Consider the following 20,891-nt stretch of genomic DNA (forward strand, 5'->3'; position numbering starts at 1 on the left):
GGCTCCGGGGCAGGGACATTACTTCACCCCACTAACCCCACATGGGATGCTCCCATCACACCCCTTCTCACTGCAGCCTGAGCCCTCCAGCCCTGCCAACCTGCCTTCACTTGGGCTCACTGCCCCAGCCCTTGCCTTCTCAGCAAGCTTCTTCCCATCCAGATCCTCACCTTCCCCGGCCCAGTTATCTGCCTCTCCATTAGCCTTGCCCAGCCCACCCAGTCCCCTCTCCAGGTTGCTCACTCATGCCATTGCTCCCCAGTCCCTCCCCTCTGGCAGGCAGATATCTGGTGGATAAGCCTTCCACCTCAGCTCCCTGCTGGCTGCCTGACCCTCTGGACTTATTTTCCTCCTGGGCTTCTGGGTCCCCCATTCCAGTAACCTTCACAGGCTTTTTGCCTGGACCCCTGTCTCCCAGGCCTCACATTAAAATTTCATTAAGCAATAAAAAGTGTTACAATGGGAAAAGTTGAGCAGCTTTAGAAAGCCGTGTTACCACCTCATGTAACAATGAAAATTAAGTCTTCCATTTCTTTGGTTCTATTTGTATGTACGGCCATCGTATGAATCGTGTGACTCCAGAGATCCCACTGGGCAGGAGATGAAGGAAAAATATTACTCAGCACCCAGCAAGGAAGAAACTGTGTATTATCAGGAGGTCGCCCATGTAGGGAAAGACAACAGGGTCAACCTATAAGTAGTAGAAACTAAGAGGCTGTAGCATGGGACAAACAAAATGCTACAAGGAAACAATAAAAAGACTGCTGCCTCCAAAGTCTTTTCCTGTATAAAACAGGTGAGCTACCATCTAGGGTCCCCTCCAGTCACTAAAATCCCATTTCCAAAGAGGACTCAAACTAAGATGACAAGAGCAGTTGCCAACACAGAGGCTGCTAAACAGTGGGTCAAGAAGTACACAGAAGAGAGGAGCAAAATCCAAACTAGGGAAGGATCCTACTCCATCAAGGAAATGAATCAGAAAGGAGCCACAGGGAAACAAAAAAAGCAAGGAAGAAATTGCCTTGAAGAAAAAAACAAAATCCTTCATTAAGAAATATCACAGTTGGCCAGAAGCACTGAACATCAGGCGGTACCACAAAGGCAATATATTATTACTGTTGCACTTCTGTGAGCATGTCTTTTTTAATATAATTCACTTCTGACACAAACACTTTCAAGGCTTGGCCTGAATCTCACATATGGACGAAGCAGAGCCTGCCAAATTCACCCATAAAACCAGGAGACTTACTCAAAGCAAAAATTACATCATGAGGTGGTAAATATGTGAACAAAAGCAATGACATAAAAATTGTAATATGTCAAAAAGCATACTTTTCTCAAATATATTTTAGCTTAATTATTGATAACAATGTTTGCTAACAATGTCTGCTGGCTGTCTGGCAAATGATCCGTAGCATATTTTGTAGAAAATAAGGACATTGTATTCACAGTGGGACTTCTTGCTTCACTAGAATGTCGAGTTCTTGGCTGAGAAGCAAGATGCAGGATACAGGTAAATGTAGGAAGCATCCTTTTGGGGGTTGTGAATGATGGGGCAAGGCAGATTTGCCAAGTACACCTTCCTGGTGTTTTAGTGTGCTCCCAAATAATAAGCAGGGCTTGGAAGGCAAGCAGAGATTTTGGATCTCTGACTTGAGAGACTATCAACCTCTGCATGGAAGAAAACATTTCTCCATCCTCAAATATTGAGCTTCTGCCTCTTCCATGCCATGAAACAAAAGAACTGCTGTTTGCTACAAACTGCCTGTTTCAATAGAGAGGTTAATATTTTACCATGTGTTTTCTTTCCATTCCTTCCCTTCATCTAGCCTGTGGAGGCAAATCTCATAGCTAGCATTACAAGCACTGGATTGAGCAACTTTCTCCTGGATGAATTTGTACTGATGTTAGCCCTTTTCTTCTGTGACTCTTTAAGAACTGAAAGCCCACAAGAGGTACATTTGATTCACTCTGCCTCTCAAGACACCCAGTTACTTCGACCTACAAGTTACCTGAAAGTCCTTGTGGTATTTCAGCATTTAGGCTACTCTGGGGAGGCAGCGATAAACAAAACAGAGTTATTAAAGATGAAACAGCTCTCACAAAGGTTTGGGGGTGAGGAACAAGGCTGAGACAGCAGGGTTTGTTCAACTTTTGTAAGCAAACCCTTGAGCACCTTTGCCCAGCTTCCAAACCAGGGCACACAGCCAGGAGACCACAGCTACACAGCTCCCAGCCAGCATGCTGAGTTCACATCTGTCTGCATCTGCCTAGAGCCAGCCCAGGTGAGCAGGGATTAGCAGGGAGCTGGCTACCTCCCAGAGTGGACCAGGATCAACTGCTCCAGCAGCAAATCCCACCTGAGCTGGTCCAGGGGATGCCCACCTGCTAGCACTCTGCCCCACAGAGCAGGGCCTTGTCCCAGCTCCCAAGGTGGGTGCACCCCTTGTACGCTGCCATCCATTGCAGTCCTACTGCGGTCAGCACAGCGCTCCTGCACACTGGCAGCTCGGGATGGGGATGTCAGGGATGCCATTTGCACACTGAAGGGCACAGGAGGATAGGCAGGGAATAATGCTCTAGATGAGAATGGAAGCACCCTGTGTGAGGATGAGGAGAGTGAAGAGGCAACAATCCCACCCCACCATGGCACAGCAACCAAGCTTGGGTCATCACTTCAGGTATCAAGATCCTTTCATCCACTCGGCCTTGCCTCTCACCAAGATCACCTAATTTCCCATTGCCCTGACTCCTCACCTTGATTCCTCACTGTCCTCCAACTCTGCCCCCTTTCCTGCCCTCCCACAGCCCTATACTGTCCCTCTACTGGGGATACCCACAGATAGGGGAAAACCACTCTTTTCAAAGCTAAGCTCTACACATTGCTGCAGAGCCCTGGCCTTTTCCCTGCTTCTAACTAATCTGTCTAATGAGTTATGCCCCCTGCTTAAATCATACCTTCAGACCTTCCCTTTAGCTCCTGACCATTCCCCCCAGGAAGCCTGTTGCCCACAATACTGGTTAAGAAGGGCACTCAGAAAGAGCCAATTGAAGGGCAGCAGCGATCAACAGAGACAGGCTGCTAGCAGCGAAACCCAGGAATGACAGCAAGGAAAAAAAAAAAAAGAGGAGAGAGAAAAATGACAGACTGTCACAGATGGAGAAAGGAGAGGGGAGAGACAGGGTGGCTAGTCACAGGAGGGGCTGCTGGAGGAGTTGTGGGGACTCAGCAGCTCCGAGTCACACTTGAGGAGGGGGGAACGACAGCAGCTTTTATAGACTCAAGCACAGTAGGCGATGATGAGGGGAGACCGGAGGAGGGAAAACTAAAGGAAGAAAGGATAAGCAAAGAGTGTAGTTTTGTATCATAAGGACAGATTTTGCTTTCCTCCTGGATGAGTTGCAGTGCATAAGTGTAAATGGCACCATTGTCTCGGGGGACAGATGGTCATCCACATCACAGCTCTGCACAGCCCCCATTCCCCCAAAAGGAGCTGCTCTCCTCCCCTGATCTGCACTGATGCAACAGGCAGGGAGAAAGCTGGAGAAAAGGGAGGCAGGGATGATCATCCTTCAGGCAGGAAGGTCAGGCTAAGCTCTCCATCTTCATCCCCACTGGCTGACCTCACAGGCAGGGCTGGGCAGGTGAAAGCAGTTGCAACCACAGCACTGCATTCAGACTCCAGCCCCCAGACCAGCTAACCCATCCAAACACCTGTGCAGGTCGTCTAGCAGGAGGGCTACACCACCATCACACCACCTCCTTATTCACTTCACCAGTCCTTAATGGCAGCCAATAAAGATGAAGCACTCATGCTGATTCTCTCAGATCCATCATCTGCTTTTGATACCATTGATTACAAAGATTTGTTGAGATGCCTGCCAAGCTCAGCAGGGATTTGCAGCATGGTGCCAGAGTAGCTGTTCCCAACCTAGATAACCTCCGCTTATCAGTCACCATCAGTTTTTGTCTTACATCTTCATAATCACACTTCATCTCTTCTTTTACAAATCCAGCTGCACTCCTATCTGCCTTCCTTGCTCATCTCAGCCTCCTTCCCCAGATCCTGGTTACATCTTTCTGTCATCTTCAGACAGAATAAAAGACATCCCCCTCAGCTAGCCTGTCAGTTCCTCCAAAGCTTTTTCTGAGATGATCCCTGCTCATTTCTGCAGTGGAGCCCAGAGCACCCCTCCAGGAAGGGGAGGCAGGTAGGACAGCAAAGCCAGCAGCATTCCCTCCCTGATGGAGGAGCATGGCTGGCATGAGGCAGCACAGACCAAGGAGCAGCAGCAACCAAGAGCAGGGCAAGCCCAATCTTCCAACTAGATCTGTCCCTTTGAACAGCCAGCCCAGCATGGTGACACTTCCCACCACTGTCCCTGCCAGCAAGAGGCTGCAAACCCTGTTTCAGAGAAGCACGCTTCAAACAGGACTTCCTTTGCCCCGGCCCTGTGGCAGGCAGCGAAGCACAGGATGGCAGTGAAGAACAGTGGCATGGAGATGTGCGAGGGACTCTGAGAAGGGGCTTTCCAAGGTGTGCTGGGCCAACCAGAACCAATGGTCAAAGTGGGCGCCGGACACAAGTGGGTGCAGGCTTGAGCCTGGTCCATCTTACACCAGGCTGCAGCCTTCCTACACTTTCATCTTGCAAAGATGGTGTCTCTCTAGGACTATAAAGATGTTCCCAGCTTAGAGGCTGACAGCTTGGCAGACTCTTTGCTCCTGCTCTCTCCATAGGTCTGAAATGGGCCAAGATTTTTTTTCCTACACAGTCTTTCCTCTTAGCCATCCTGGGACCAGCTGCAGGCCATTTGCTGCAGAAGAGCTCCAACTCTCTTAACCATTCCTCACCTGAAGCAGCTCCTGTCAAGTATTATGGCCCACAATACAGAGAAAATTCAGCTGGCTGCAGGCCCTTCCCCATGGTCTAGGGTGGGAATAGTGTCAAGTCCTCAAATAGGCAGCTGGTCAATTTGTTAGTGGTTAATTGCATTATTTAATTCACATTGTTATGACAGAACATGCAATTAGAGGTCTGGTCAGAGTATTTCGTAGGTCTCAAAAAGAGTATTTTTATTGCACTTTATTTCTCCAAAAGCCCCCTCTGGCTCCCTCACACACCCTGCTCTAGTGTTCACGAAGGCTGAAAAAGGCAAACTGACCATTTTTCAGAGAGTAAATGGTTCTCATCTCCAAGGCAAAATATATTCCAGTGAGTAAACACAATATGCTCCAGAAGGATTTTTCAGCATTTGTTTCGGTTCAGCAACATGCTTTGCAGAGGGATGGGGAGGTCCCCCAATGCAGGCACTGCTACCATCCCTGCGTTCAGCTGAGCACATCATCCCTCTCCTCTAGCCTTGCACTACCAGGTACCCCCCAGTCTGACACAAATCACACTGTCTGCACTGGATAGTGCTGTATTGTATGGCAAGACAAGACCAATCTTCCCAACCTTGAAGAGCAACAGCTGGTGCAAATAGGTCTGTTTTAACTAGGTATAGCAGAACAACACTGATTTACACCAGACAGTGATGTGAGTTTCATCCTTTGCTCTCTCCCACCTGCTTCCCCACAGCTTCCACATTCATTGACCAGAAATCCAGGGACAACATTGAGATACCTCATAAAAAGGTGTTGCAGTAAGAGTCCTAGCCCCACTCTCCTGAAGCATCGGGGCACAGAGCATTAGCAGGTCTTTTATTGCTTTTGGCACACATTGGGGAAACAGGGCTGTACAACATACACACAGCAAAAAAATACCTCTCCTGAACTAGTCTCCTCTCAGTATTTTGCAGTTAGCCCTTCCCCCAACCGTATGACTCTATTCTTCAATAACAGGGAAAAGAGCTTTGCATGAAGACAGTAGGTATACACTAAGAATTTTTTTAGACTCCATGGACATTAAAGCTTCAGACAGTCAGAAGCTTTATTTGGTTTTGTTTGTGCTGTTGTCCAGCTTCATTTCCAAACCATGGTCTTTGACTTCTCACTATAAAAACCTCCAGAGAATAAGCTAAAGGGATGGGAGGCAGTGAGATATCCTATATCAGCATTTGTGCTTAGATACACAGGGCCAGCTTGCAAGCCAGCCAAATTTAGACCTCATCCCTTTATATCTGCCCACTTGCCTGGAATTGTGTGCATCTTGCATATATGCAACCCAGCCAGTTTCTTACTGACTGCAAGCGTGCAAATCCCCTTCAAACATATCCATCCCTTGTGTGCTACTAACAACAATGCACAAGTTTAAATTCCATTTACACCATATCTGACTGTGCAAATTATCCCTCTAAACTTCCTATCATCTTGCACATCAAACAACCCACACTAATGACACTCCCTTATCACTAGTTTTGCAGAAGCAGTTTCCTTCCCAACTACTTGCGCAGGTCCTGAGCACTATCATGCTACCTGCCTCTGCCTACCAACCACGACTGGGAAACAGGGTTTCTATCCCAGGAAAGAAGCTGGATTTTACAGAACTACTTTCCCCCCTCCAATCCAGAGTCCAGACGGACAGTGTGCCTTCCCCTCCCATAAAACTAAGATTGCCCAATATTGCATATTGGAAACAATAAAATGTTCAGGCTGCACCGTTTCCAAAATTAAACCTGCTCCCTGCCTTCCCCTTTGCCTCCCTCTATAGCATCCAGGGAACCAAACAGCACAGCAATCCTAAGGGCAGCCCAGGATGCTAGCCAGCAATCCCTGCAGCCCACTATCCAGAAACTCCCTCTTTAGTACAGAAGGAAAAATAGGCACCTCCAGAGAGCAACTTTGCCCTCTGAAGGGGGGGGGGGGTGGGGGTGGGGGTGTGTAAGTTAAGTGTGCCAAATTTCCTGCTACAGGTGGCAGTCTGTCAAATATCTACAGAAAGAGCCTGGATCCCTGGTTTTCAGGCAGGTAAAGTTAGATGGGGTGAAGCCCAGTCAGCTTCCTAAGAGGAGAAATAACAGGGAACTTAAGGGTAAGTCCGCAAGCATAGGAAACAACTGCTTTTAACGCTCGTATTGATAACACAGAAGGGGAGAAGAGTAATTGAGGATAGATTGTTCCTGGGGAGACAGTAGTGTTGGCCCAGTGCATACATTGCCTTCAAATATTAATCAAGTTTATGGACAATTTGCTTATTAAAAGTCACCCTTATTTGCTAATAGTAAATTTCATTCCACCAGTAGGAAGCTTGGCAGAGTGGCAGAAAAACCAGCAGGATCCAAAGCAGGTTTGCCCCCTTTTAAAGCTTGAAAAGCATTCGGCATGTACCCAGGGCAGCACCGATCCCACTGACACCACGTGTCCACTGGAGAGTTCTAGATCAGCTCACTTTCCCATGCCACAGGAGCAACTGCAAAGTTGCTCTAGCACACTGTGGAGTGCAGAGAGGTTAGACAACCTCTTACAGGAAAAAAAAAAAAAATCATCTTACACTTGTTGGATCTTGGGTATACAGACGTATCTGTTGGCTGGAACGAGGTCTACAGAGCCGTGTAATCAATAGAAATCAATCCATTCCAAGGGCACAGCAGAAACATCTGCCCAATTACCTAGAACAATACAAAGCTATCACAAGTCCTCAAATGAGTGCTAGACTCTTCACCTGTCTTCTGAGCTAGATTTGCAGAGAGACAGGAGAGATCTGTCTTTAAAATTAAGAAGCAGGCATATACATTTTAGTCTTTTCCAGGTATGCCCATAAAAGCTGATACTGCTGACCCCAAGAATGGAAAGCCATGATCTCTAGGTCCTCAAGAATGATGGATGCTGCTTAAAATTCATAAGCCACTCAATTTTTGATGTATTATTATACCCTCTGGTTACTTTTCCAAGCTTTTCTCTACCTACTAGAGAGGCAGGACCCTTTTTTTATTTATAAACATACACATAAATAAATGTACACACATAAAAAGAAAAGTAAATGTAATCAGAGGATTACAGGAGCTCAGGCCTTTAAGGCAACATCAACTATTACAAGACTTGCAATGAATCTGCAGCTCGTGCTTGCTTGTTAATTAACTACATCCAGCTGTTATGAAGACTGCATCCAGGGTTCAACAGTACACAAGGCAACATGTTAAGGCAGAAACAAGTACAACATACTACAGAATCTGCACATAAAGTTTCACTCACACAAAAACAAATTGCCTGAACTGGTAATTGACTAGGGTGTTTGTGCTGATTTTGGCTGGGATGGTTAGTTTTCTTCACAGAAACTAGTATGAGGATGTGTTTTGGATTTGTTCTGAAAACAGTGTTGATAATACAGGCATGTTTTCATTATTGCTGAGCAGTGCTTACACAGAGCCAAGGCCTTTTCTGCTTCTCACACCACCCCACCAGCGAGTAGGCTCAGGATGCACAAGAAGTTGGGAGGGGACACAGCTGGGACAGCTGACCCCAACTGACCAAAGGGATATTGCATACTGTACGACGTCATGCTCAGCAATACAAAGCTGGAGGAAGAAGAAAGAAGGGGGAATGTTGGAGTTATGGCGTTTTCCCAAGTAACCATTATGCAGGATGGAGCCCTGCTTTCCTGGAGATGGCTAAACACCTGCCTACTGATGGGAAGTGGTGAATGAATTCCTTGTTCCACTTTGCTTGCGAGCATGGCTTTTGTTTTACCTTTTAAATTGTCTTTGTATCAACCCACAAGATTTTTCACTTTTACTCTCCTGATTCTCTCCCCCATCCCACCGGGGCGGGGTGAGCGAGCAGCTGTGTGGTTCTTAGTTGCCAGCTGGGGTTAAGCCACAGCAGTGCTATATGTAACACAACTATTCACCCAAAACTTATTAATGAGCAAAAGATTTGTCGGCCCCTTGGCCACGTGTGTCACCTGAAAAGCAGTGGTTTGGGCAGCACAGGATCCCCGTGCACCATGCCATCACCTGCTCAATGTCACCAAGTACCAATCACCAATCCACATGCACATCATTTTCTTTCATCCTCCAGTGTTTGATTCTCCACTCCGCTCCCACAGGGCAATGCCAGCATGAAACACCACTATTACCATCAACAACCATCCTATACTCAGTTGGCTCATACAGAAAGGATATCTGTGGCACCAGGCAGGGAGGAGGTAGGGAATAAATCTGTAGGTTTTCCCAGTTCCCCAGCAATATGCCCAAGGCCAGTCCTGTTTCCTTGTGCACCAAGCACATAGCCCAAGCCAAAACAGCTGCCAGTACAAGTCACAGGAAAGGTACCCCCAGAAACGTGGTAGGACCTGTAGGGACAGGTACAACGGCAAATGCCCTCCTTGGAGGATCTTTATAGCTAATGAGCTACAAGACAGCTTCTCAGTATACACAAGCAGTCATACCAGCTTTGAGAAGCCACCCTGCTCTATACCCTATAAAACACAGATCCCGGTACTAAAAATTAAGTGCATATATAAGCTTTTGCACAACAGGGACCAGACCCGCTGCTCCTACACCACTGAAATCAACTGGAAACATAACACTTTGCTGCCTGAGAGCAACACAGAAGCCCAAAGGGGTAACACACTTTACAAATGAGGGAAGGGGGCTGGTATATAGCAAGAAAATGATGGAGCAGTGAACTGCAGAGCCTATCTCGTTACTGCTACAGTTTTAGCATTGATTTTTTTAATGGCACACTTCACTCTTGCTCTCGCTGTCATGTCAATATTATAGATACAACAGCAAAGGGAGGTCCAGGCCTCCTGGAAAGGGTTTCTTTTAAAGAAAGGCTCAAAGGACAAACCAAATCTATTGTGCTGGACCCTAGGGATGGATGAAGTGTAAAGTCTTTATGGAACCCCAAGGAGTCAAACAGCAATGCAGACATCCAGGCATCTCTCTCATAATCTTCTCATAATTTGCAAAGTGCATCAGGATCCATTTGTAAGGCACCATGTGGCATGGCCTTTATTTAGTACCAAACATTTTATAAATTCATAAGATGAATGCTACACCGTTGTTTTAGAAACACATTTTCACACTTTTCACCCTATTTCCCCTCTAAGCTTGACTTGAAATCCTATATAACATGGATTTTAGGTTTTAGAAAAGGAAAAAACTCTTACAGCCTAATAACTATATCTCAGATATTGACTGTGTTAACATTACAACTGCCACAGCCCCATAGTCTGCAACTCAGAACAACGAGCCTTGTGCCTGTTCATCGAAACAGAAATCAGCCTAAACAAACTGTTGGGTGACCAGGCATGTTGCTTATATATTGCATCACACCAGACTCCTTTCAGATGGGCACACTTACCACAAGCCCAGCCATACCCCAGGTGTGCATTGCATACCCAGCTGATTACACAGCAGTTACCTGTATCTAACAAGATTAATCAGGATTTAAAAAAAAAAAAAAAAACAGCTCACCAATAAGCTAGGGCAATTCAAGCATTCATTCACACTGTATGTACAGCTACCCCAGAAATGTGCTATCACCTAACTTCAAAGCATCAGGCTCCTTTGCACCATATAGCATAATGGCAAAAGCACAGTAAATGCTCTCTTTGGGGGACAAACACCACAAGTTTCACACAGAACATAGTCCTTATCTTAAAAGGGGAGTTTGGGTCTTCAATACATGCAGTAACAGCATCAGACACGCAACCACAAGTTGATTTAAAGCAGGGTTATAAGTGGTTCTTTCTCCTCTTACTGCACTGCAGCAAAGGAACATGGCAGTTGTTTGATAGCACATAACAAAATTGCAGGGCTGCTCATGGAAGGAAAAATAATCTTCAGGGGAGGGGGATTTAAGTAGGTAGAATGCAATTACCTAAATTGAAATCTGGTGGTTAATGACCTTGTGCTTACAAAAATTGCTACATAGTCCTCAACGACCAGAACTTCCATTTTAAGTCTCATTGACAGTACTTCCATAAAAATGATCATGAAGCTCTGGCCTACTAGAAAGTCAATGAATAGATTAACAGGCTTTTAATTAATGCCCCATCTTTTTTGCTGAGTCTTCAGGAAAGGCCAGGTGTTGCCCTGTGACAGTGACTCAGCCTGCCCCTGCTTGGCACCAACACACTGGAAACCAAATAGCCCAATAAAACAGGGATGAAAAAACTTCAGACAAGCAAGCAAGCATATAAATTATTAGAAGACATGATTTGACTTTCATAGAAGCACCCCTTACAAAGGGGTTCATTCCAAGCCAGGGATGAGACTACAGTGAATGATCTGCCACCAGGCCATGGAACTGTACCATTTCTATGGTGCTATCAAAAAAAAAAAAAAAGTGTGATGCCAAGAACATATGATTACCTGCAAGAAATCTGCAGGGTGCAAGAACAATCACTCATTTGAAAAGTTATGAGAACTACTTACTGCATGATCCGTTCAAAAATCAAGACCTCAGGGGTGAAGGGAAATCAAAGGAGGACCCAAATCCTTTCCACTCAGTCTCTGCTCTTCAAATAGTCTCCTAACTTCACACAGCTGAGCTGAAATCACAGGTCTGAAATAACCCTTTCAAAAGGTTTCCAGCAGCCCCACCATTGTCCTTCACCCACCATGTCACATGTAGCCAGGTATAATGTCATCAACAAGTGTTTGCATGAGGCTTTTTCCTTCCTTTCTTCTAAAGCTTCTACTATGAAGAAGTCCATTTCAGAGTCAAATACCACACAAATCCAAGGGTTAAAACAAAAGTAACATTTAAACACTAAGATGGACATATAGTGCCAAACTCGTTGAATAACACAGCTCTAATACCTTAAACTCCTTGCTATGTACAAAACTGGAGGGACTGTTCCAACTGACTTCTTAGCCAAAAATAGGGACAGGCTCTTCTCTTCTTCCACCCACAATCTCCTTCCCCCATTCAAGAGCAAATCTTCATCCCAACACCAGGCTATTACTCATTTTCTGAATCCAGCCTTTGCACTGAGACACAAATCTTTCATGCTTTACTCTGAGCCCATCACATGGGACAAGATTCACAGGACATAATAGCCAGTGCAGACTCACAGTGGTTGAAAAGCAATGCATAATTCAATGTGAAGTTTTAAAATTTTAAGGAGCAGCCAGTAGAAAGGAAAGCAGAAAACCTAAACCTCCAACAAGTTCTCAGTCATAACCTGTGCTCGAGACCACAACACCTTTTTAAGAGCTCAAACCTGAAACCCAAACTTTTTCCTATATTTGAAATTGAAACAAATCTCCAGATTCATCAGCCACCTAAGGTCATCTGTTATTGCTGACAGCACCTCAAGGCTTCACCCAGAGTTTGGCTCTTGAAGCTGAAAAGGCTCTTAGGAACATTTTGTGAGCCTCTGCTGTGTGCTCAGATTTAATCTAGAAGCCAATGCCCCAAAACCATAACAAGCATCCTTACAGATAATACCCACCTAACTAGGAACTAAGAAACTTCCATGTAGAAAGTGCCATCACTTGAGATTTTTGGCCAGAAAAAAGTTCAAGCAAAACTTTAGACCAACCTCTTCAATGATTCATCACTTCCTCCCCTTCTGAAGGGTCCCCCAGTGTGAAGAAGAGCAAATACCCTCCACCTGTTTTTTGTATTGCATCAAGCTCAAGAGCCACAGAGGCTGTTTACTTCCTAGCAGCCTCAGTGCTAATGTGTTGTGCAGGTGGTCAACATTTGCACTGGTGGGTTGCAGGGGCCTCCTTGCAATCAAGGCACTGAGTGTGAACAGTGACATACACGTGTGATTGCTGACCTCCGGTGCAAAGGAAGGTTGTGCTCACATCCTGAAGGTCTTCCCCAGGGCATATGAGGCTCAGCATCAAACTCTGAACAGGTTTTCCCATTCATTTCTGCCTAGGCATCGTGGCAAGACATCAGAAGGACAGTGACATGTGCATGCTGAAAGGCAAGTGGTCACCTAGGTATCCTTGCAGTCAAGTTCCAGGAGTGGTGGTTCCCTCACCAAAGGCAAGATGAGCTCTCACTAAAGCCTGTACGCTCAGAGGGAGAAGACAGCTCTGCCATTTGTGGCAGCCTGCTGACAAGCTCCTGGGCTAGCAATTCCCACTCTGTCCCAGGGTGGAGGCTAAAAGGGAGCCGTGAAGGGGTAGAACAGGCATTTCTAAAATACCTCTCCTCACCCATTCCCCTGTGATTGTGGGTGTCAGCAACTCTCTCTGAAGTCCCCTCTTTCATAATCAGCTTCTTTTGATCACACACTGAAACCACTGAGGTTCTGTTTAAACACAGGCGAGGAACAAGGCAGGTCATTAAATATGTAGTAAATGTCATTCCTTACCTCCTAGGCACCGCAGGAGGGCAGGGAGAGGGAGGGATGGGGCAGGAGGAAGCGAGAGGCAGGGAGGCAGAAGGGGCAGCTTGGAAAGGATATGGGTTGCACACCATTTTGATGCACCAGTTCCGTGGGCTGGTGGTCTGTTTCAAGCAGAAGAAGACAACTGGGGCCAAGTCGGGGTAGGGGACATCAGGGTCCGGTGGGGATGTGACTTCCTCATCCTCACCCAGCTCTGGGGAGGATGGTGGCTGTTCTGGCGGCGTTTGCTGCTCCGAGACACCCAGATCCACAGGCTCCAGCGGGCAGATGGCAGAGGCGTGAGGGGGCTGCGAGCCCACGGGCCAGGTGGAGGTAGGCTGGGGGACGTACTCTGCCATGCCAGCCACAAGCAAGAACCCCTGGAAAGGAGGGGAGAAAGATAAATTAAAGCCACATGAGGAATCAGCAGCATGAGCACAGCATACCTGTGCTCTCCTGGCGAGTTCAGAGCAGGGGAGAGCTGTGGGACTGACAACTCCGACAAATGGTAAACTGCAGTTACACTTCGTGCTGAAGCAATTTTAAGCAAAACTCTTTTCTGCCGGTCCCTCTCCCCACCAAGACTCTTCTGGCTAGTCCTCTCCATGACTATTTAAATCATCCCTGTAGCCCCTGAGACACCCTGGCACAGTGCTGCACCATTGCAGGTGATGGTGCCAAGTCTTCTGGAGCCAGCCTGAGCACCTTAACGGAGCAGTGTGCTTTGGAGCAGCATGGACCTATCCTGACACAACACAGTCACCCTGCCTTCAGTCCTTCACGCAGTCCTGCCAACCCCAGGTTCAGATCTGCTGCCCCAGGCATGCCCTCTCCCACCCAGGGACACGCTGCGCTGGCCTCACGCCACACCAGTTGTTGGGCAGGCTCCTTCAGACCAACACTGGCAAATGCATGTCAAGCCCATACAGAACAGTCACCCATTCAAACAGGGAGTTGTAACGCAAACTCAAAGTGGGATTAAATATTAAGCACCCTTTACTGGAGCTTTTAGAGCTCTCCTTTGCCAAGGCAGTGGAAGTACCGTGAAGACAGGTTGCAAAAGTTATTCCACTAAGTAGAATGGTCAGAGAGTGTGGGTAGGAAGAGCAGAAGAACAGGTCTCACACTCAGTGGCACCTGGGTACTGCAGAGCACCATGCTGTTGCTAAAGAACATCACTTTGCTGGCTGGGTGCTCTTAACAGCAGCCTTGGTCTGAGAAAATGCAAAGCCAAATGTTGTCCATTAAACAGCACAGTGGAAGTAGCTTGTCCAAGTGAGGGGAATGAAATGAACTCCAAGGCCTGGCTTTGGTGGATGATAACAGTGACATTTTTAGGAAAGAGAGCTTGCCCAAGGAATGCCTGATGGTGGCCTGATAGGCAATTTCCTCTCTTCACCTTGTTGGCACGCTCAAGCATCTGGAGTGCCCATGCTACCAGTACAGGTTTAAAAGCAACACAAGAGCCCTCAGACACACCACAATACAGAAAGGTCTGATCAGCAGCAGGAAAGGATCTGTCTTTCACCAAGATCCATGGCACAGACCTCGTCTCCTGGCACCCTGCCCATAAGTTACCCTCCCAGACACTCAGCTCAATCCCCTTCACTGTAGCATCACACAGCCCATGCACATCTCTGCTGACACTGCTCTTGCCTCGGCATGCTGCACTCTTGATGTTTCAGCCCGAGACCCCTTTGATGTCCACACTGCTGGATCCAAGATCTCCAATGCTCTCTGCAGCATTCATCTCCTGGGTCCAGCCAACCTTTCGACCTTGGGCTGCAGTCCATTGTTATCCCTGGTTAAGACCCTGAAAGCTCTCCCTACCCACCCTGTTCTCTCAGCCCTCTGCTTCCAACATGCACTTTGATCCAAAGCTTTGCTTGTTCTTCGAGGCTTGGTATTTGTCAGAACAAAGAGCAGCAAGCGCAGAGGTTTAGAAAGCAGACATAGTGTCCCTTAGGGGATAGCACGGAGACTCTTTGAATTCATTACCTGCAGCTATTGGAAAGAAACAGGTATTGTGTCTCCTGACTGGCTTTGGGATGCAGTTCTTAATTTTTTAACCCCTGTGACAAAAGTGCTAGCACATCCTTCCCACCATCCAGCACCTCCGTTTTCACTTTCACCAGATTTTTAACTCTGAGCACCTAAGCAACTCCTTGTACCACCTTTGCCTTTCCCTATTCCCACCATTGCCTGCTCTGAGCTGGCTCCCTTGCAGGCTATTAAGATGCTGTGGATGAGCCCAGCTTCTTTCCCATTAACAACACGGAGGAGAAAGGTTAGCAGGGACAGCCAGGAGGAATGACTTATTATGGCGCTCAGAGCATCCATGCTGATGAGGGTATGACAATTCCAAACTGCGACGCAGAAAGCTTCACAATTAACAATAAAACTGAGCAAATGAATGGGAGAAACAATCTAATCCGCTTTTCCCTGCTTTCCCTCCAAGCAAACTTCCAGGGCCTCTTCTCCATCTCATCACTGCCAGGTGCAGATGGGACTTTGGGATGCAGCTCTGCCCATGTCAAACATGAGTGCAGAAATCAGGTGGTGGCTGCATCAGGGGCAGTTTGTCGCTCCAATTTGTGCAGTCCAGAGTGACTCATTAGAGGTCATACGGACACAGAGCCAGGTGAACCCCTTTGGGAGTCCTGAAGCTAAATACAGCCCTTGAATGACAGCTGCCCCACTGGAGGTACGAGTAATACCCCTCTCCTTCTTGAGATCAAGTCGTACTCCACCACCCAAACCAGCCCCAAGGCTGCGATCACGGTGTATTTCCTACATTAAGCAGGATTAATATGCCGTGTCAAAAGAAGGAGAGGGGAAACCCAAGCAGTGGGGCACTTCCAAGCTCTTTATGCAGTCAGTCCTCCTGTCTCAGCCTCAAGAGGGGAGTGGTTTTCCTTCCAGAGACAGATCCAGGGTCCTCACCACTACCAGCTCAGATGTGGAGGTCAGAATCAGATTATTTTGGCCAGGCTACAACTCATGCAAGGGACTGCAACTATTGGCCTTCCTGTGCTGTAGTATTGCTGTATAACTTCATTGGAGTCAGCCTGCTACAATATTTCAGTCCAGGAGAGGCCCTGTTTAAATGAAAATGGCCAAAGTGGGATGAGTTTGGCATAGGCACCCATCTGCGTACACAGAAAAACATATATCAATGGAGAGGGTTCATACTCAGCTAAAAGACAGTACTAGTGAGACCAGACAAGATTGTAAGGGTCCAGAACTCACCTTTGGGATGCCTCTAACCTCCCTTTTGTGCGAGAGCAATACAAGAGGACAATTAGATGGTCACAGGGTGGCCAGCTGCACGCTCTTCCTCCTCAATCTTTTGCTCAGCCAAGCCTATCCCCAGCTGCTGGTGGCAGACCAGACCCATCAATGAAAATCAAATCCTCCCCACTTCTGACTTCTTTTCTGGCCAAATGCCCCCCAAACACACGAAAACATGTCCCTGCAAAAGCTGCACAACGGAGATGCTACACTGACTGTGCTTTCCTCCCAGTGAAGGTATTTGTGGGCTGGCAGCTCCTCCTGCTCCTCTCCTCGCACAACCTGCACCAAAGCCTTTCCCAGAGCCAGGTTTCAAGTCTGCTCTCCTCCTCCCACCATCCATCCTCAAGGGCCATTTAAAACCACCACCATCCCGAGCCAAGCCCCCACTGGTCCTGCACCCGGCAGGCACACCTGCCCCGGACACGTGTGCTGGCAGGGAGCTCATTGACTTGGCAGGCACGGGAGAAGCTGCCAGCCTCTGGCTCAGCTCTTCCCCGCTTCGGAGAAAGCACCTGGTCCTGCCAGACTCCGCTGGGAAAGAAGGGCTGGGAAGCGATGGGCTTAATAAGCAGGGGAGATTGCTTGGGAGAAAAAAGGGATGTCACGGGGAAGTGCCTCAGATTGGGGGTGTCTGTCCCCAAAGGCCGAGGTCACCTCCTGGCGTGCGCTGCTCAGAGAGGTCTCTGCTGAGACACGCTCCCCTCCATGGCTGTAACTGTCATCCTGGGGCTGTTAATGCCACGACCTGCCAGGCACCCCACAGTCGCTCAAAGCGCCGCGAGCGAGCCAGCCCGAGGTGTCCTGCAGGCCTCACTGCAGGCCCCGGCTGAAGCAGCCTCCCGGTCCCTCGCCACTCCTCCTCAGCAGGGGTTTGGGCAGAGAGGGGCCATCAAGGACTGTGGGTGCGGGAGGGCTGACGGGACCTCTGCAATGCTCATGCAGGCCTCTCCTGAACACCCCTAGGCGCAGACAGGACGGGGGACACGACTGCATCTTGCCAGTGAAGGAGTCTTTTGCAGCCAGACAGGAGAGGGAAATGACGGAGAGAGGTCCCCAGAGCACCACCCCAGCGCTGGAGGCGATCGGCCCAGAGCCCAGCGGGACATCTCCCCTCCCACCTGGGGGCATCCACAGAGTTCACCTTCCCACCACCGCCCTTAACCCCATATCCCTCCCCAGCCCAGGCCGCCCCGGGGCCGTCCCTCCCTCCCAGCACGCTGTTCGCACAGGCAACACCAAGGCCCGCAGCCGAGGTGAAAGCACAGTGTATATTTCCTTTAAGAGCAGCCTTACACGTATACAGCACCTCCCATCCTCAGGGGACACAAGTCCTTTACAGACCACCCACCACGATCGTTCGCCCATTACTTGGAAGCGGCAGGAACTGCAGCAGCCACTCCGTCCTGCTGACACCCCGCGACACCCCCACAGAAGAGGGACGGAAATGACAACCTCCAGCCTGCCCCAGGGGAGGGCAAGATGGCCCCATCAGTCGGAGCAGCACCTACGGCACACCTATTTATTTATCACCTCCAAACATCCACCTGAATGTCGGCGAGCGTCTTGGGGCACAGTTTTTGTGTCTGGCTTCACACACACCCAGACCCGTTTACGGACATCTCTGACTGCGTGGCCTATTTATGAACGGGCGTGGATGACCCCATTCGGTAGCTGCGCGTGTACGTGTGCCTCCCGGGGTGGCCTGTTGTACACGGTTGTGAGCCCATGTTTGTTTGTCACTATAAATGGCAAGCTCCGGTCGTGTGTTCTCTTTGATGCGCGCGTCTGGCTGTGGGGACGTGTTAGTCATACAGGTTTCGCATTTTGAGCTTTCGCAGTGGTACGATATAATTAGTGGCACACAGCTCCCTCTCTGTTTATGTTCATCTGGTGCCTGTGTGTTTCCCTGCCTGTTCATGTGAGGCAGCGCCTGTTCTCACCTGCCTGCATGTGCGTGGAGGTGTATGACTATCGGTAAGGGACAGGGTCACCTTTATTAGCAGCTAATTTGAATGAGGAGCTTTTACATCTCCATCATCTCAGCACTTCCTCATGCAATGGGACACGGCAGAACCCAGCAGAAAGCATTTCAAATGGCACCCAAATCCATCGCTCACAGGTGCTGGTGTGCCCCTGTGCACCCCTAAAACACACCATCCGTGGCCTGCACCAGATCCAGGGTCTCCCAGGTGCCCTGCCTGGTCAAATGCCCATGACCTGTTGCCTTTTGGCCGCACGCTGGGTAATTCCTGTGCCTTATCTCCACACGCATTATTAATCTCTGCCAGATTTGCTCAGGGAGCTTGACAGCATCCCTCTTTCTACCCTGGTGATTTCGGAGCCCTTGTCCTGCTCAGAACTGGGAGCAAGAGAAATTCGCCCATCCTGCTGAGCAGGGGAAGGAGCAGTGTGGTCAGCACACGACAAAATAAAGCACCCTGCAGCTGTAGGAAGAGCGTGCCCAGGTCTCCTGGACTCTCCCACTCTTATCACAGCTGAAGTCCACCACACTGCTTCCCCCTCGTGTGACTGGGATAGCCCTGTCCTGGCCATGCCTCTGGCCCCCATTCCTGGCACAGCAAAGCTGGGATATGCTTACGCTGCTTGCCTTTGGCCAAGCCTGAAGGAGATCTTGTGGAGACTAGTAAAGATGTTGTTGGAGAAATGGGAAAAGGAAATGACAGGAGAAGAAAAGGTGCAGGAGCAACATGGTCACTTTGGGTTGAGGAGGTACAGAGCTGAAGAAAGTTTCCCAGTGGAAAATCATTACCCGGTCTTAACTACGGGGGGCACTTGAGACCCAGAGGTTAGTGCTGATGATGACCTCAGCCTCATCCCCTTGCTCCCCAGAGAATACACATGCTTGCTTTCAACAAAACATTTTCATTTTTTGTGTCCCAAATAAGCAGGCACCCAAAAATGTCCTTTTGGGGATGACTCCCCACTGTAACAGACCTGTCCATGGGGAGGTTCTGCCCCACAGCCAGTGTTTTCCCTTTCCAGCCTGCCCCCCCCTCGCTCCCTGTGACCCACTTCGGTCTGCACCGCTCACAGCGATGCCTCCTCCTCAGGCACGCAGGCACCGTTCACGTGAGTGGATTCCGGTCATGTCCTCTCGCGTAAACCACTGCTACAAGCCAAGCTACACATCTTTAGGACTTAATCCTTGCTCATAAATTAATCTCCCTAGCCCTGTGGTCGTTCCATGCAGACCCACGCTGAGAACCGCCTCTCGCCTACCAATGCTCTGCCGATAATGATGCACCAAGCGCGCCTTCCCGCAGGGCTGGCGCCTGGGCCAGCCGCAGAGGCGGGCTGCCATCATGATGTCTCTGTTGCTGTCCCCATCATGCTGCAGGCCCATGTCTGATATGCCATCTACCGTCACACCTCAGTCTCACTGCGTGTGCCGTCCCCTCCCCACCCCTCACCAGGCCCTCAGACTACATGTTTCAGATTACGTTGCCCCCAGATGCATTAGCTTGCATTTTTCCCAAGATGAATCTCATTAAGTTATTTTCTGCTCATCTTTCTGACCTCACTAGCTCCCTTTGTGTTATTTTCCTGCGTCCCCCTCGGCAGGCACAAACCTGGTTTGTCATCATCCGGGAAAGTCATTAACATGCTGTTTACTCCCTCCTCCAGATCAGCAATGGAGATGTCAACTAAGAATGGTCTCATGAGGAGGATGAAGAGGAAGACAATGGTCTCGTAGGCTCCCAGCAGCAATGGCCTTGGGGCCGCCCCCATACCCTCAGCCCTTAAGCCGAAATACAAAGCGCTTGCAGGAGATGCAAAACATGCAAATACCCTGATTGTGGCTTGTGGAGAAGCCCACACCGGGGGAATGGAGCTGCAGCTCCTGCCCAGCAGGAGGGCAGATGGTGCCCAATGCTGCAGCTGCCAGTATTGTACCTGCGCTGCGAGTGGATGGAAAAGAGCAGCCCAGGGCTGTGGCCAGGCTGGTTGCTCCCACCTGGACTAAGCTGGCAGTGAGAAGCTCTGCCCTTTCACACCATCCTTCCTGGACCAACCTCTCTGCCCATTTTGTCCCAGTGCCAGTGCCCAGCCCGACCCAGTTTCCCTTCAGGACTGTTGTGGTGAGGGGGTGTAGCAAAACAGCAGCATACAAGGAATGGGGAGACCCCAGGGGACCCCCTGCTCCCCGTCACAACACAGCACTGGGTGCAACCTCCCACCCCTGCACACATGTCCTCACCCACCTTTAGGCTTTGTCCCAACCCACATCACCACTCACATCTGGAGAGGAGATTCTCTGGTGTGGGAAGGGAGGTGGGGAGAAGCGAGAGAGGAAGCAGCACATCTAAAGGGACAGAACGCTAAGGGATTTGAGGA

At 48.9% G+C, this 20,891-nt stretch overlaps 1 protein-coding gene across 1 annotated transcript in view; it reads right to left on the bottom strand.

Annotated features, from left to right (window-relative positions):
* Positions 1 to 13,600, bottom strand: part of CACNA1I (calcium voltage-gated channel subunit alpha1 I) — a gene marked incomplete at both ends in the record, with an annotated part of 155,507 nt that extends 141,907 nt beyond the window's left edge. Inside the window, one exon of the mRNA XM_082008638.1 lies at positions 13,320 to 13,600. Within this exon, the coding sequence (XP_081864764.1) occupies positions 13,320 to 13,600 (281 nt within the window). The remainder of the gene's footprint in view (positions 1 to 13,319) is intronic.
* Between the last annotated feature and the right edge of the window lie 7,291 nt (positions 13,601 to 20,891).

Source organism: Phaethon aethereus (assembly GCF_964289735.1).
Source record: "Phaethon aethereus genome assembly, chromosome: 1".
In the NCBI taxonomy this organism is placed as follows: domain Eukaryota; kingdom Metazoa; phylum Chordata; class Aves; order Phaethontiformes; family Phaethontidae; genus Phaethon; species Phaethon aethereus.